We start from the raw sequence: 16,116 nt of genomic DNA, 5'->3' as shown, positions 1-16,116 counted from the left end.
CTGAATAAAGATGAGCACACTGTGTCTGTCAGATGGAAAGAAGCACTGACAAATGAGGGTGATCATTCTCCAATAGCTGTGGTATACTGTTATACTTGTGCATGCATGACACACAGATGTCTGCGTTACACACATGTACGCAGCCATACACACATGTACTGTATATTGCATTGTCCTCATAAATATATTCCTGGTTGTCAGTAAAAATTTAATGGTGAAAAAGTTGGCATAGGGAACCGACTGCCTTTATCACCGTGTCTCAGTGTTAAAGTGCCCTTTACTGTTTTTATTCATGAGACAATGCAGTCTTTATATAGCTGATTGACAAGGGTGCAGCCCACCCCTCTTCACTGCTGCTAAAGATAATGCACTTCAATCACACGTAATTTATTTGAGTAGCAGTCATTAATTGTCACTTCACACACTAACTTAACATTATATAAACGCATGCATCTAAGTGTGCGTATAGCAATAAGTGTGTCTTCGTTGTTGGCTCTGTGTTGTTTATTGCTTTTGTGAACGTGCGTGCTCGCGAGTGTGTGCACGCATGTGTCAGTGCGGGGAGCCAACGGCCCAGTAATAAAACACAGCGAGTGGTAAAATAATGAAAGCCATAAAAACGCAGATAATTGGCTTTTTCAGGTTGGTGAAATGGATCACTTGTAACTCTGCTGTTGAGAAATGGCCTCTGAGTGGAGAGGGGTGAGCCAGAAGGATGGAGAGGGGAGTGAAAGGGAGAGAAAAACAGAGGGGAAAAACCGTGTTTGAGAGGTGAGGAGAAAGCAGCACAAGAGAAGAAGTGAGCAAGAAAAGAAGAAAGTGTGATGAAAAGAAATGAAGGGGTGAGGCAAGAAGGAGAAAAGAAAATAGAAGATGGAGCAAAATAAAAAATACAATGGAAAGGAAGGAGGCATTTTTCACACTTACTTTTGCTTTCCTTTATGTAATTATTCTGAAAAGGCTGTGAAAGTATTTAATTGCACTTTTAGCCATGTATTCACTTGTAATTAACTTCACACTGATTTGGTCATGCAGTACCAGTTTCAGCCACTAGTCGGTGTACTACTACACCTATATAAATTAAAATTAGGACGTTGTCTTATTGTGTAATCTTCTAATTAACTTCTATCACCAAGTCCTATTCTCTGCATGCACATACATACAACCTACTCAGCGGGGCTGTGTGTGTGTGCATGTGTGTGGCCATGTATTACTCATGTTGTGAGGACATAAATCTGTTCACGCGGTCACATTATGGGGACTTGCCTTCCTTATGGGGGACAAAACGCAATCCCCATAATATTAATCATTGTATTTTAGGGTGAAGACTTGGGTTAAGGTTATGGTAAGGCAAGTAGTGGTTATGGATATGGTTCGGGTAAGTCTGCAGGAAATGAATGTAAGTCTGCGTAATGCCCAAAATGATGGAAACGCGACTGTATGTGTGCATGTGTGCGTGCTTGCCTGCATGTGTGGGCATGTGCGTGTGTGTGAGTAAGAGAGTGTGAGAGCGAGAGAGAGAACACAAGTTGTAAAAAAAGAGAAATGGGGTGAGTGTGTCGGCCTATCAGCTCATGACAGTGAAAAGACAGATGACCCTGAGTAGAGGAACGGCCTCCCTGCCTGTATAACATCTATCATCACTGAACAGACTTGTCTTCGACTGTGCCGTGCCATGGTGTGTGTGTGTGTGTGTGTGTGTGTGTGTGTGTGTGTGTGTGTGTGTGTGTGTGTGTGTGTGTGTGTGTGTGTGTGTGTGTGTGTGTGCGCGTGTGCGCGTGCGTGCGTGTGTGTCGGTGTGGGTGCGCATGTGTGCTCTTGCACGTATGTGTGGCGTAATTATCTGCAGACGATTCTTAGCTGGGAAACGACTTTGTCTACTCCGTAACTGCAGTCAAAAATATATACTCTGACACACACACACACACACACACACACACAGGCACTTTGGCAGTCTTCGCCAAGGCTGCTGTCATTGAAACAGTCACTCCGTTCTATGTTTTGTTCCTTCCTCCATGAAACCTTGGTTTCATTCAGTTTAACAGGGATCCTGCTCAGTTTATTCTGATGAAACTCTTGACGGAAGATTTCAGGTCCAAAATATCAAACCGCTGAAAGTGCTAACATCTGTCTAGAAAGTGGCCCATTGCTGGTACAAATGGCAGATATACTGCCAACATTGTGGTCGTGTTTAGATATATTGGAAATGGAAAAACTGACCTCCTGCACAGAATGCAACATGAACCTTGGTGTTTGTTGTCAAAGTCAAGGATTTATTACATCAACTATTTCCTTTATTCGCACTTAATATTACGAGGACTTACAATAAAATTCTATTGCAAATTATCATCAGATGGATATTATTCATAAGCAATAAGGTCAACTAATTTGTTGAAATAGAAGCAAAATAGTACAAAATTCCTTTTCTTCCACTCAATACCGCATCACAAAGGCCCCAGAAGTGACCATGAAGGTACTATTAAGTGGTACATACTGTATTCCCATTTAAAAAAAAAAAAAAACATGTTGCCTACAGTAAAACACATTTTCCTCAGTTGCTCAGTTTAACCAGAAATTTTTCCACTTCTCGTCTCCTGGTACCGTAAATGCCTTGCATAAGGGCACCTCTATGATTGTTGTTTCAGGAGAGGCGGAGAATGTTGTTTGAACCCTTCGCCCACTCATTTTCCTGTCGCTCTGCGGATTTGATGTGCAGCGCAGAGGTTAAGGAAGAACCCAAACCTGAAACCCTGGTGAAAGATAGAGAGAGGGCAAGAACATCAAGCTCAGAGAGACACAGACATAGAAAAACAAAAACAAACAAACAAACAAAAAACAACTTTTGAGAGGGAAAAAAACCTTTCTTGTCGCACTACCACTGCGCCACTTGACAAAAGCTGTCAGGAAGAAGAGGGCATGATTGATTGCATGTCATTTATTTGCACTCAGTTCATCCCACCTAGATAGCAGGGTGGAGCAACAGAGAAATAAATGAAGAAAGTTTACTCCAACCTGAGATGCCAGGCAGGAACAAAGGCTTGAAAGAATATAGTTTAAAGGGGAGTAAAGCACCCGTGGCTGCTTGACAGACGGAGCTCACCTGTCCTTAAAAGACAGCAGCCTTCATCGACATTTGTCAGAGGTGCTAAGCAGAATCCCCTTAGGCTTTGATACTGCATCAGGTTAGTGTAGAGGTTGTCAAAGTGATAAGGAGAAAAAAGAGACAAAGGGGCAAGGAGAGGGCTGATAGAAGACTCGGGCTCGGGCTCTGGGTAGGCTGGGGTGGAGAAGGGAAGAACAAAGTAACGTAAGAGAGAGGGAGCTTGGTGGAGCGGTTCATGGTTGCAGATTGATGAATACAGAGTGAGAAAGAGGGGTGGGGGGAGAAGGTGAATGAATGATAGTGAAATGAAGAAAGTGGGGTGGGATGGTGGACCAGTGAAGAAGAAAGCATGAGGGCAAATAAGGGAGGAATTCAGTCTGACCTTTCCAGTGAGACGTCTTTGGAGTGGCTTATTTTGATCGATATTTTACTGATATGGTCTTGTTTTGCTCAAAGAACATCTCTCCTGGAGAGTTTGCTGTCTGACTTAATGTTCGTACGTACTGTTCACTTGATGATTTTTCTGTGAGAACGGGACAAAAGCATCTTAATTTCCTCCCACCTCCGTCTAAATGGTCATCAATCAGTCAACATGAACACAGTCTCTTAATGATAAAGAGCTCCTGATTTCAGCACCCATGCCTCTGTTCACTGCCGACCGTCCCTCTCCTCCTTTTCTTGATATGCAGACTGTGAGCCTGCTAGTTGTCTTGGTGGTTTTCAGACAGGAGGTTGGTATTTCGCAGCTCACCTTTTGAAAATGTCATAATGAAGGTGAGATACACAGTCCCCCTTTATGCACCTCTGTCAAAATATCACAACTTGGCAGAGAAATGTTAATGCAGGAATTTTAAAACCTGTTTGATTTATCTATGGCTTAATTGTAGTTGTCTTTCCAGTTTCTTGATGGCAGCTTTCTTTTACCACCTGAAATGGCTAATGTTGTTCACTGTCACTTTTAGCCTTTAGCCATGTCGCTTGGTCAATCCAGAGAAAATTTCCCCACCCTTTGGCAGCCACAGTTTTCACCCACAGAGGCCAAAATTTGGCGTTGCTGTCAGGAGTATGGTTGAAGGTGTGTGTTATGTTCATGCCAAATGGCTGAAAGGAGGCATGGCGATGGAAGATTCAATGGAATGGTTGGTTATGAGCCAAAGGACAGCTGATTAACTGTTCATGCCAATTGGCAGATAGGGGGTGAAGTGGAGGAAGTGGCCTTCAGGAAACATGACCAAACTTTGTAGGAAGACACCGACATGTATGCAGGTGGTCACAGCTGTTCAAATTACACTGTTTCTTTCCTTTTATATAACATTTATGGCTTCATTCTAATATTATGGTTAAGTAAGTAATCAGGAATTGCTCTAATTGCACTCGATAATGTTCCCCGTCTGTAGTAAAGTTTATATCATGCTGCTGTGTTTCGACGGGTTCAAAACCACAATGAACGTGACAAAACTGAAAGTTAAGTTTTATCATTGTGTGCTTCTGAGGAAGAAACATAATCTATGCATTGCTAATAGTTTTCCCCATTCAGAGCCCACTGGCCTTGAAGCTGAAGATTCAGCAGGCTTTTGTTGTCTCCCTAGTTTTGACATTTAGAAAAATCTCTTTGGTCCAAGTGAGGGTCATCTTCACATTTTATTGACTGAAAACCTGACTGCCTTTTAATTGTTGTCATTGGAAAAAGAACACGTGGCTCTTTTTAAAGGTTTAGTTTTCAGCAATTCAATAACAAGTGTGGAGGTTATTTTTACAAAGAGCTACATGGCTATGCAATGACAATCATAATCGCACAAAACTATCATAAAGTATGCTGTTGCATTTGATCTCTCGATGAATTTGACATTTTGAGTGTTTGAGGCGCCAGGCAAGATGTAATGGACCAAAATATGTTATTCAGCTGTACTTCTTTCAAAACGGTTGAAACTGCAAAACAAGAAGAGCTTGATCTTTGTTTTGAGACTGTCTTAATGTCTGGTGGAATCTAAAGTAGTCTTACATCAGAAGCAGTTAAAAATTAGGCTTCAGGTAAAACTTGAACTCTCAAACTAACAGAACAAGCAGAGTGGGCTCCGAGCAATGAATGACTATGACAATATAGTTTTTATAGATAAGGTCGGTGTTTGTAGTTGTGGTGCTTCAGCTGAGCTTTACTGTTGGCTGGAAGGCAAAGAAAGATGAGGACTCCTGTGACATTGATCAACCCTGACTACTGTTCAAAGTTTCTCCCAGTATCTGTCCTCTGCTACACTAAATAGGTGTTGAAGGTGAGACAAGGAACAGAGGCCATGCACCAGAGACCAAAGACATACTGCTCCAGAGGCCTGTTTACTGTTTAATGGACTGTGCTCTCAAATGGGACAGTTAATTAAAACAGTGCTGCGGTTGATCTCCCCCTGTTGTTTGTGTTCACGTGTGTCCAACCTCACGCAACACCAGGAGTGTCACAGCTGTGCAGAGGAATAGAGACTCACATTGGGCTTGGAGGCTTGTTAATAATCAGGCCTTGGGCGATGACTTATGAACTTGTCTGTTTTAGAGAGATTTCATCTCTTCTGTCTGTCACACTGCCGAAAGCTTTGTTAATTAAAAAGGTATTGCTTCACACACACTCACACACACACACACACACACACAATCAGTTGGATGCACAAGCACAAACACATACGCTGCATTGTTCCTGCAAAAGAATAATTGTGGGCATACAACAATACAAAACACTACATTAAGAATCCTCAAAAAAATGTGAGAAGGATCACACAGCTGCGATGGGCTATGATGAATCAAAGCTCTTGACAATGAAGTATCCTTTTGAGTTGATAATGATGGTGAGACGTAGGATTAGAAGATGGTCTTTGATCTTTGAATGCATTAGTGTGTACGTGTGTCTACACATGCATGCATTTGTATGCGCCGTTAGTGTTTTATCCGTTTGAGTGGGTGTGTGTTGTCACCTCAGTATCGTCGGTTTTAAATCATCTTAAAACAGACTTATTACAGAAATGAGTGCTCGTTAAAATGGAGTCCCTAGGGGCTCCAGTGGAGCTGCTGCTATGCACTCTGAATGTTGCAGGTCTTGGTCTCCATCCGACCTTTGTTATCCCATCGACCACCCCCGTAGAAATCCTACTTCTGTTGATCTTATTCCCTTGTGTTTTCACTATGTTTTATGTAAAGCCTGTAGGAGATTATATGGTTTACTGTTTTGCATCTAATTGTTACATATTACTGAGCAATTGACTGTTTAATAGGCCATTTTTGTTGGACTCACCTGATATTGCACTGGATTCTGTGAACTATTGGATTATTCAGAAGGTGCTGATATGTTGATATTACTGTGTAATGTATCATCCACATCATCAGTAACAACCAAAGTCAGTGAGCCTTTGAAAGATTCCTCTGGCTGCCTGTGGAGAGCAGTGGGCAGCAGTGAAGACAGGTCAATGATCAGGTTTTCACACTGACTCACACTAACATGAAATCTCTTTATTTCTCTCCTTCCCCTTCACTCTGCCTCTCCTCCAGGGAGCCCAGCCGTCCAACCAGCCTGCTGCCTGCTGACTGGAGCTTGGGGCCTGGTTCAGGGAGGGAAGATGAGCCCTTACCTCCAGGGCTGGAAACCCTTCCGCTCAGACTGATGCAGCAGGACTGTACTGCTGTCAAAACCCTGCTTTTAAGGCTGAGACGTACACTGCAGGAGGTGGGATATGCACACACACACACACACACACACACAAACACACACACACACACACAAGCATACAGACTCTTCTTCACGTGGGTTCATACTCAGATTATGACATCAACTCCAAAGATGAAGATTCATCCCAGAATGCCATTCTGTTAAGTGGCACTTGGTGCATGCAGCGTCACAGAGCACAACAATAAGACGACTAGAAGCTGAAATTCATTGTTATTCCTCTTATACCTCACTGACAGACCCTTCTCTGATTAAATTATACATGCATCAAATTGTTTTAAACCAGTAAGGGTAAAGGGTTAGCAAACAATATGAAGCAATAGGCATTTGGAACCAAGGCTGTACAGCGCTCTAAAGACAAATTCTTCACTCTGTGTTTTAATCAGCTCTATTTCAGCTCCATGAAATCATCTCAAAGTGGATGCTTTTCCGCCTTTAAAAGGTCTCTGTAATCATTTTGTTTTGTTAATTTAATCAGATTCTACATTTGGAGAAGGAAACTGAGAGGCTTATTTGAGGGTTTTCCATCACATTCTTTATATGCACACACTCACACGCCGCACATTATTCCTCCTGTTTCAGAGCATCACTCTGCTCTTTAAATGCTTTAACCTGCTTAAAGCTAAAGTTTTACCTCAGGCTATGAGGCCATCTCAGCGTAAAAGTTGGGAAACCAGTAAAATTACATCCAGCCCACTGTAGACGTGATTAGCTGTAATAGTCACTTAGTAAAGCACTGACACGTTGAAATAGCTGCTCAGGGTTTAAATGTAAAACCCAGGGAACCATATTGATGGCCACCCTGTGCAGTGCATGCAATCTTTTTAACTGTGGGATTGTTTCACACCAGAATGTGCAGTAAATAGAACATCATAATATTCTAGCTTTTTAACTTGTAGAACATTTCAATTTTTATCATTTATTAAGACTTTTTTTTAAAGAACACGAAATTGTTATAAATGTGATTCGCATGCTTTATTTGGGGTAATTGCAATTTGCAGAGAGCTTGACTTGGGGCAGATTCTCAGTCATAATGATAAATTATACAATCAACTGAGAAATGTAAATTCCAATTTTAGTTAGAGTACAGTTCACACCAGGCCAGAGTGATAATTACACTCCTTTGGAAAATGGCTGAAGCCTAAACAATTGCTCAAGTTTTTCAAAGTTGTGTAAGCACAGCGTCAATAGAACTGGTTATTTGGAAGTTGGAGTTTGCTGGTGTTTAATATACTTTGTTGTCTTGTTTTTAATGAAAATGACACATTTTCACTAACACCCTTTGTCACTTTGTTTTGAGGGTTTATGACACATTTACATACAAAAGAGGGATGTTCGTAACACCTTAAACTCTGGAAGTTGAGCTGAAAGAACATCCATTAGTCTGGCTGCTGTTTTCTTGTAATCTACATGGGTGACTGACCAAATACAGCGATATTATACGGACCCACACTCACAATTACAAACACACAAAAAGACATATAAAAGGGTGACCAGACCTTCCCTAACACCCCGCCATTAGTACCTCTAAACTAAGATCAAAGCCAGCTGTGAATTACAGCCCACAGAGACATATGTATGGCTTTCACCTCTCCTTACTGTTCATTTCTCTGTTTTTCCCGTCCCTGGACCAGTGTGAGAGAGACATGAAACATGAAAATGATAAAATGATAATTAGTGGAGAGAGACATAAACTAGAGTAGTGATGGGGAGAATGAAGGGGATGCAAGAGAGAGAGAGTACACAGCAGTAGAACATGAATATGAAAGAGGAGATACTTTGCCCTCTTTGCTTGCTCTGTTGTGTCATTAACTTGCAAATTTTGTTACCTTCCATCAGTAGATGTAATCCATTCTGCAGCAAGGGGAGGGTGACTCGGCATGTCTGGATGCTTTGCATATTATTTGCTTGACCTTCTGGTATTGAGCCCACATCTTCCGTTCTTTTCCTTTGTTTACCTTAACTTTATCGCCCCTAACTTCTCTTCTCTTTTCTTAAATGTCAGTCAAGACTCTGGTCAGCTTCATATGTCACACATAACACAGCACAGTTCCATTCCAGTCATCCTCAGAACAACTGCAAAGTCTGGAGATGCTTTCAAAGAGGCAAACATTACCATGAATGACTCATGCAGTGTAATGTAACATTTCTGAAGCCAGGCGCCAAAAGTCCAATATTTATCTCATTATCTCCCAGATTTTCTGCATCTGTTCTATTTTATGCCAACAGTCACAACTGTAGCAAGTATTGTAGATGCTTTCAAAAACTTTCTTAAAATATACTTTGTATGGTAGCCCACTTTAACAACCTAATTAAAAAAAAGAAAATACCAATTGCAAAGTGACAATGTACAATGTACAAATACAATGACACAAGTCAACAAACAGTCAGGATTGTGCAGCAGTTTTGATAGAAACATAGGGATTAGTAGCCATCTTCTTGCATTTTAACCAAGTAATCTATTATGTCTCAAGCTAGACTGAGCACTGACCTTTCATATTTACTTGTTCTTCTTCATTTAAAGTGTTGTTGCCAGCTGAGACAGCAAACAAGAAAACAACATTTTTATGCTGAAATGCATATGCTAAGAGCAGTTGTTTTAGCCATCTTCATGAACTAGTCTCACAGTTGTCAGCACAGTCTCACAGTTGTGGGAATCAGTGGAAAACATTCTAAAAAGTTATGCCACTTTCTCAGTTGCTGAGAAAAGATTATGACAAGGGGTAAGTTTGGCCACCTAAGTTTGATGCATCCCTCCGTCTCTTTCATTCATTTGTCTCTACTGCCTGTAGTTAAGGTTTAAGAATGACCCAGAAAATGACATGAACGCGAGTGTCCTACACAGAGCATGGAACACAGCTATTTACTTTACTGATTACACTACTTTTGCATTACTTTCACCAAAATAGTCACAAAAGCACAACAAGCATTATATTACTGTTTGTAAAAACGCTATTGCTACTATAGCCTCAGCATAACCTGGTCTGGTCTGGTGGCAACAACAACACAATATGTTAATTAGAATAATGTTACACAAATCTTGTAAGTAGCTTTGTTATATTCCTTCCTTACTGGGAAAATAATATTTTACTGTAACGTGCTGCCCCCAAACACTGATCATTACACATGACATCATATTCGTCAAATGAGCATTTTTAAGCTAGCTGTAGAGCCTCCATGCTTGATTTCTTTGTCTTTCAGAAGTTTCTCCCATTGGTTAAAGGAGGAGCATTTCTAAAATGCCACTGTCTGTGTGTGCATTAGTGTTTTGCCGAACACAGTGATCCCCGTTTGTCAATGTCAGCCGTGGATTCTAGCAAAACTGTGACGGTCCCATTTGTTACAGAGTACACAGTCTGTGGGCATGGTTGTGCAATATCCACACATGCACCGCCAGGCCCAGTTAGTTGTTAGTCTGTCCATCCCAGTGACTCTTGCCCCCTGGTTGCTGCTTGACTTGTGGCAGCAGCTAAATCTTGCTGCCTCTACCAAATCTTTTCAACAGCTAGTGTTGGATAACGGTGGATGTGATAAATGTAGCAGAAAATGCTGTTCATTACATTTCAAATATTGCCATTCATCTCTGCACCCACCGTTACACCGGCTTTTGGAAAGCAGTGGAATTGTGACATATAGTAGCTGGCTAGTATGCTACCCATCAACAGTTCTAACCAAGTGTGAACTGACCAGTTGTCCACCATTGTTGCTGTTTCAGACGCATGCTCATTACACAAAGCAACAATTGTCATTTGTTTCACACGTACACACAGATACACAGAAACCAGAGTTTTGAAAAATCTACACTTAACAACATTTTCAAAAATCTCATTTTTAGTGACCTAAAACTCAGTTTGCTTGTGAACAGGAGGCCCACAGGCAGAGGGAAATGTTCAGTTTGCAAAATATCTGTGTGCGTGTGGTGAAGGCCTTAGTTTAACAGAAACTCCTGAGAAAACTCAGCAATGCCCAAGCAGAGTTGATATTTCATATTCAAAGCAATCACCCTGTGTTTGCCAAAGAACTTACGAAATTGGAAGACAGTATGTTGCTAATAGTGCAGCTTACCGATAAGAAGCCAAATGTCAGTGAGAGTGAGTGGGCTTGAATGCACCTTGAGTTATTTGAAGGTTTTTGTGTCTTGATTTAACTGATGTATGAATGTGATTAAAGGGGTGTATCAAACTACAAAACCTGCTTTCCTTTCTAAGGCCATTCATCATCTTTAGACATTTAGCTTCTGGGTAGTGCAAGTCATTAAATCTGGAGCTCCCAGGCAGCTTTCCCCATTCTTAAATCTGAAAGGCTTTTTACTGAACCACATCTAATTGTGGGGACAGTTGTGTGTTAAGGCCTGTGGGACAGGGGTGACCTTAAAGAGAGTGTGTGTGTTAGAGAGAAAAGAGAGAGGGTGTGTTTGGGTGTCAGTGAGTGTGCGCCTGTCTCTCTACATAGGGAAAGGCATTGATCACAGATGACACATTGAGGGCCTGACGCCATAACACACCTATAATTCTGATAGGGAGGTATGCTTCTTTAAAAGGTCAGCCAAACCAATAAACCATCAAGTTTATGCTGTGCTCTGATGTTTTTCTTACCATCGAAACTCTGACAAGAGGCCAAAAATATGCTCAAACAATCAGAATTTTGACCTAGAGTGCACCTTTTTAAGTTTCCTTGATTGCCTTGATGGTCATTTGTCTCACATCACGACGACTGGCTAGCTTATAAATCTGCAAGAGGGTAACAGATGGTAAGAAATAGACCATATCAGAAAACCAAGTATTTGGAACCTGTAGTTAGCTCCTTGCATGTGCTGTCATGTCTTTACCTTGCATTATGAATGCATTACTGAAGACACGACTTTATCTTTTCCCACTTTTCCATCTGTCCTATCAAGTCCTCCCAGGTGACAGTTTGGCCAGCCTCTGCTCTTTTTCATGAAAGTGTGCATGGTTGCATGCATGTTTGCATGTGACAGTGCATGCAGCCTTTATCAGATGAATGCACGCACCATTTGCGTGTGTACGCGTGTGTGCACGTATGTGCGTGTGTGTGTGTGTGCGTGTGTGTGTGTGTGTGTGTGTGTGTGTGTGTGTGTGTGTGTGTTTTGGAACCCCCTCTAGCTGCCCCTGCTCTCTACCCACTAGACACGTGTTGTTGAGGAGCTGAGCCAAAATGTGTTTGATCACAGCTGGCTTTAGAAAACACAGAGCTTATGTAAGAAACATGCTGAAAAATAAAAAAGTTACATCATGGAGTTTTATTGATATGTACTGCCAAATTTTCTGAAACCAACTATCCTACATTTTTGTAAACTAAAGGTGCTTCAAACATAGATTAATGGACTCAGTGTAATATTGCGCTGCAGATATTCTGTAAAACGTTGCTACTACACTAAGGTTTAGGATGCTGCATCTTAAATGAACCCCTATTTTCATAGAGCGAGTATATTACAGCTCCCTCTTATGTTCTTATTGAATGAGTAGCCAGACCTCTAATGTTTTTGCCAGTATTTCTTAGCACCTAAATGAAACTGCAAGAATTAAAATCAAAAATACTTGCAGATGCCTTAGTTTTGTTACAAGATGAGTATTGAGTGATACTGATCCTGCAAAGATCATTCTGTGCACATCACTGGCTTATCAGTGCATTTACACAAACCCCCTGTTGATGTTGTTTTTATATTCATGTTTTTGTCTTTTGCAGAGCACAGAGACGAGTCCTGCCAGCAGCCTTCAGTCTCTACCCATCAGCCCTTGCAGTGAAAAGTCCCTTCCATTTAAGGTAGCCTAAAGCAGACAATTTTATGTTGCTTTATGCAAATGGACAATACAAATACAAAACTTTGGCTGTTTTTGTTTGAGAGAAAAAGAGCAATGTTTACTGAGTATTTAGTGAGTGGTTTGGACCAGCTTTCATATCATTGCCATCTGTCAGCAAGTTTCTCTGATGTAACAGATTTAATGTCCTGAATTGGCCACCCCCAAAGAATTTTAGAATTGGCCTGAATTTCTTCCAGATTAGTTGTCGTTTGACAAGCAGCTTGAGGGGCGTCACAACCTCTGATTAATTGTCTGAATGATCAATGATCCGGCTCTCGGACGATTGGGTGGATATCTGGCAGGTCAGGAATTTTGATCAGCCATCTTGCAGTTTGAACAGTTACACGGCTTCTGTCAAAAGATCTGTTCTGAACTTTAGTCAGCTTGTTTTGTTGTTATTGCAGTAGTTTTTTACAAGTTCTAGCTAAAACTGTAGTCAGGAGACTGCTGTGATATAAAACTGAACTTTGCTGCAGAACACAGAACATATTGTCTGCATCTTCCAGCCATCTGCAGCTCCATAGTTCACTCTTTTCTTCTTTCTTTCTGTTCATAGTAGACTTGCACCGAGGAACGCAGCTTTTCTCTCTTTTTGTCAACATTGTTATCTTGTTTGAGTAAACTTTGTAGGAACTGTCAATGGACAAAACAGACTGGAGGCTCCATGTTTACATTCATTGTGAGCAGCATGTAACTGGTCAATTGAGGCGAACAGTGTGAGCATAAAAGTTGACGGCTCTTGCTGTGCAGAAGTGTTGATTAAAACATGTAGTGTGTGCTAGAATGAAGAAAAAGATTAATAGAAACGCACAATGTCAGCACAGCTTTAAAATGTGACAGCAAAATATAGTTTATGCCATGGTTTTTCACATTCAGTGTGGTATTTTTGCGCAGCTCTGTTGTGCTTTGAATCAAACTATACACTGGGCAGCATTTACTCACACAGCCCTCAACTACACTGAGCCAGCTAGTTGAATTAAAAGAGCGCAGCAGCCTGTCTGTGATCAAAAATATAAACTGAGTCTTCCTTTGATCCGTGTGTCTCCTTCGGTTTTACTCTTATCACAACAATTAACAGCCTTTCTTTCCACACCAGCTTCTAATGAATCGTAAAGAGATCAAATAGGAAGAAAGGAAGTAGAGGAGCAAGTCAAGGAGGGCCATGGAGAGGGAAATGTAAAGAAGAGAAGAGCGATAAAAAGCGTGAGGCGGAGATAAATTGAATGAGAGAGGAGCAAAGTGCTTTGCTTGCCATGGCAGGCCCCAAACCCCCTCTGTCAGCCTAGTCCATCAGAGCTGTGCCATCTAGATGAGGTTTATTAATCTCTGCGGGGAGTGTGTGTGTGTGTGTGTGTGTGTGTGTGTGTGTGTGTGTGTGTGTGTGTGTGTGTGTGTGTGTGTGTGTGTGTGTGTGTGTGTGTGTGTGTGTGTGAGCAGGGTTAAAGTTTACCAGGGGAGGGCTTTTCTCTGAGATTTAGCTGAGTGACAGCAGAGTTCTTGTTCGACCGTTAGAGGAGATAGGAGCAGAACGGATGAAGACTCCTCAACTCTGTGGTCCAGTTTTAAATCATGTGGTGGTGTTTTATTGATCTGCATTGTATTAAAAGTTGAGCCTGATATTTTGCTCCTTCCCTTAAAATGTAGTCCAGTAAAACGCAACCACAAACTAAAACCCCAGTGTCTGACACAGTGCCAACAGATATTGAGCATGGCTGTTTATTGAGAGTGCTGCTGTACTCAGTGTGTGACTCAGTGCATGCACATGTGTTTAAACAGGGCTACACACAGTACCTTTTGTTGGTACAGTTTGTCACTGTGTCTTAGTTTGTGTGCTTTATTTTGTGTTTGTGTGTGTATGAAAGAGGGTGTTTGTTCAAGTGCATGCCCTCTTTATTGACCTACATGGAGTATTAGTGGCAGCTGGATGATAAGGAAAAATTAAAAATGTAGGATGGGACACAGCATGAAGACAGCAGCTCTGGCCCACACTCTCCCATGCAGGAATGTACGGATGGACAGACAGGGAAGGTGGACAACTGGGAGAGTGGGATCAAGAGAGGTTAGAAAAAAGGAGGGCAAATGTATGATTAAACGGCCCAAACTACGAATATAAAGACTTGACCTGGAGGCAATAAATTCAGTTCAGTACCAAAATAAAACATAGAAAACGTGCAATAATCCAGTCATACAGATGGATCTCAAGGTTCAGTCCATGTAGTAAAGGCGGACGATCTTTGCATTGCAGTCATCCATTAACTGGTTTGAAATGAGCATGGAGGTCCATTCTTGACTTTGGGAACACATTAAGTATCTGTAATAAATTTATTCTCAAAGCAAGGTTCACTTACTTGACCTGTTCCTGGAGCTTTTGGATATATCCTGTATGGTTTGAATGCCTCTGGTGAAGTAATGCACGTTTAAGGAGTCCTTTAAAATGTTCCAACATGTCACAGGATATTCAGTGAAACTTTGTTAGGGTGGAAGAAATTTGAATATTTTTATTTATTTGATTTATATTTTTCACTTCATTGTTCAATATTAACAAAGCTGAGGACCAGATTATTAAATTATGTGTGTGCCAAACTTTGACTGAAGAACAAGCACCAGCTGGCCTCCAAGTGTTAAGAAAATCTGGACAAAATTCTTGCTCACAAACAGTGATTGAAAGCAAATCTGTAAGCTTCTATTTTGATTTTCAATTGTAAGGATGCAACCCCCCCCCCCCCACCCTCCATTAGCAATGGAGCATTCATCCTACATATCCTGAATGTCGGCTCAGCTGATCAGGAGTGGACTGTGGTTTTCTCAAAGGGTGAGAGGGAGTGGCAGCGGCATGGAGATTGATAAAAAGAGCAGCACGAAAGCAGCAAGAGTTGGAGGAATTGAGGTTAGGCGGGAGATGGAAGCAGGTAGAGGAATGAGATATATACATATATATATATATATACACACACACACGCACACATATATGGAAGAGAATAAGTACGAAGGCGGAGGCAAAGGCTAACCCTTTGACAGAGCTGGAGGCACAGAAAAGAAACAACATAAAGATGGAGAGGGCATATTGCATAAGGAGAAGCTGAATATGAGGAAATAGTTGCAATGCTGAGAATAGGATATTGTTCTACTTGACTGTGAGATAGATTGAGGAGCGAGGGGATGAGGGAGAAAGGCTTTAGGGGAAAATGTGGAAGCTGTAGTTGACAGTGCATACAAAACTGAACGCATTCAGTTCGATGACATTAAGTTTGATCACTCAGTAAAAGAGGAGACAATGAATAGCAGGGGGTAAGAGATGGAGGTGAGTGCGGGAAAAGGAGGGAAGAGTTTGAGGAGGAGGGCGGTGGAGGAAGAGGGAAAGGAGGGGAAGAAGAAAAAGAGGGTTTGAGGGAGGGGCGAGAAGAAGAGAATTTGTCCTGGCACTCCAGAAAACGACTCTGCGGGTGTAAAAATAATCTACGGTAGCCACCTGAGAGGCTGCAGTGTCA

The 16,116-nt window shown here is 41.5% G+C and overlaps 1 protein-coding gene across 2 annotated transcripts in view; it reads left to right on the top strand.

Moving 5' to 3' along the window:
• ccser1 (coiled-coil serine-rich protein 1) overlaps positions 1–16,116 on the top strand; it is a 119,150-nt gene that overhangs the window by 34,508 nt on the left and 68,526 nt on the right. For both annotated transcript variants that reach the window (XM_041937733.1, XM_041937732.1), the window contains exons 7-8: positions 6,632–6,806; positions 12,513–12,590. In XM_041937733.1, coding sequence (XP_041793667.1) covers positions 6,632–6,806; positions 12,513–12,590 — 253 coding nt within the window. The remainder of the gene's footprint in view (positions 1–6,631; positions 6,807–12,512; positions 12,591–16,116) is intronic.

The sequence above is a fragment of the Chelmon rostratus genome, chromosome 5 (assembly GCF_017976325.1).
Source record: "Chelmon rostratus isolate fCheRos1 chromosome 5, fCheRos1.pri, whole genome shotgun sequence".
Classification (NCBI taxonomy): domain Eukaryota; kingdom Metazoa; phylum Chordata; class Actinopteri; order Chaetodontiformes; family Chaetodontidae; genus Chelmon; species Chelmon rostratus.
This window is presented reverse-complemented; position numbering and strand designations above follow the sequence as displayed.